The 1,050-nt window shown below is 66.7% G+C and overlaps 1 protein-coding gene across 1 annotated transcript in view; it reads right to left on the reverse strand.

Moving 5' to 3' along the window:
- IHH (indian hedgehog) overlaps nt 1–1,050 on the reverse strand; it is a 19,871-nt gene that overhangs the window by 5,743 nt on the left and 13,078 nt on the right. The window contains exon 3 of the mRNA XM_006763436.2: nt 834–1,044. Coding sequence (XP_006763499.2) covers nt 834–1,044 — 211 coding nt within the window. The remainder of the gene's footprint in view (nt 1–833; nt 1,045–1,050) is intronic.

The raw sequence follows: 1,050 nt of genomic DNA on the forward strand, positions 1-1,050 counted from the left end.
GCCCTCCACTCCTCAGTGCTTGTGCTGAGCAGTGGTCCCTGCATGCAAAGACTAACTTTAGCTCTGCTCCCTGCCTCGCCGGCACCAAACCCCTCCCTTTCAACCCAGTTCATCCCTGCCATCAAGCCCAGGGGTCCCCCAAGTTCGGCCCCAGCGCTCAAAGGCCCCCGTCCCCCACCCTTCTACGCAGGGGCGCCTCTCAGCTCTCTGCACAGACACGTGGTCTCTCCCGGCAAGTTGTCTTTCCCACCTTCACCTTCCTCGCTGTTCCTTAACCCCAAATCCCACCGGGAGCAGCGCATCAAACCCGCCAGGCGCAAACCTCCCGGACAGGAGCTGCCACCCCCACAGCGACCGCGCGTGGAGCAAAGGCCGTGGGGCCCTCTGCACCCCGAGCTGCTCGCCTCGGCGTGCCGAATGGCTTCTAAGTGAAAGAGGCGCAGCCGTGCGGAGGGTTAGGCCAGGAAGTACCGCGTGAATCCCGGTAGCGCAGGAGGCAGCCAGATCGAGGTGCCTCCGGGTGCCGGATGCCGCGAATGACCCGAGCTGCCAGCGCGCCGGGGCAGAGGGGCCGTGGCCAACCGGCTGGGTTGTGGCGCTCGGCGGCAGGGAGCTCTTCTCATAGCCATCGGCACGATCGATCGGGGATGCCGACACGCCTGCCGGGACCCCTGGCTGTCCCATCCTGGGCAAGAAGCAGCTGGGTTTGGCGAGAGGGGCAGGTGCCAGGGGGCGTGCCAACCAGTGGAGCAAAAGTGCCAGGGAGGGCGGATAGGGCCGGGCAGGTGGCGGTGCTTCGGCAGCGGCGCCCTGGAAGGGCGGGTCGCGCTCACCTGGGTCATGAGGCGGTCGGCGCCCGTGTTCTCCTCGTCCTTGAAGATGATGTCGGGATTGTAATTGGGGGTGAGCTCCTTGAAGCGCTCCGAGCTGCGCGCGATCTTGCCTTCATAGCGCCCGCTGGCGCCCAGGGTCTTCTCGGGCACGTTGGGGCTGAATTGCTTATAGGCGAGCGGCACCAGCTTGCGCGGCGGCCGCCTGCGGCTGCCCACC

Source organism: Myotis davidii, unplaced genomic scaffold (genome assembly GCF_000327345.1).
Source record: "Myotis davidii unplaced genomic scaffold, ASM32734v1 scaffold575, whole genome shotgun sequence".
In the NCBI taxonomy this organism is placed as follows: Eukaryota; Metazoa; Chordata; class Mammalia; order Chiroptera; family Vespertilionidae; genus Myotis; species Myotis davidii.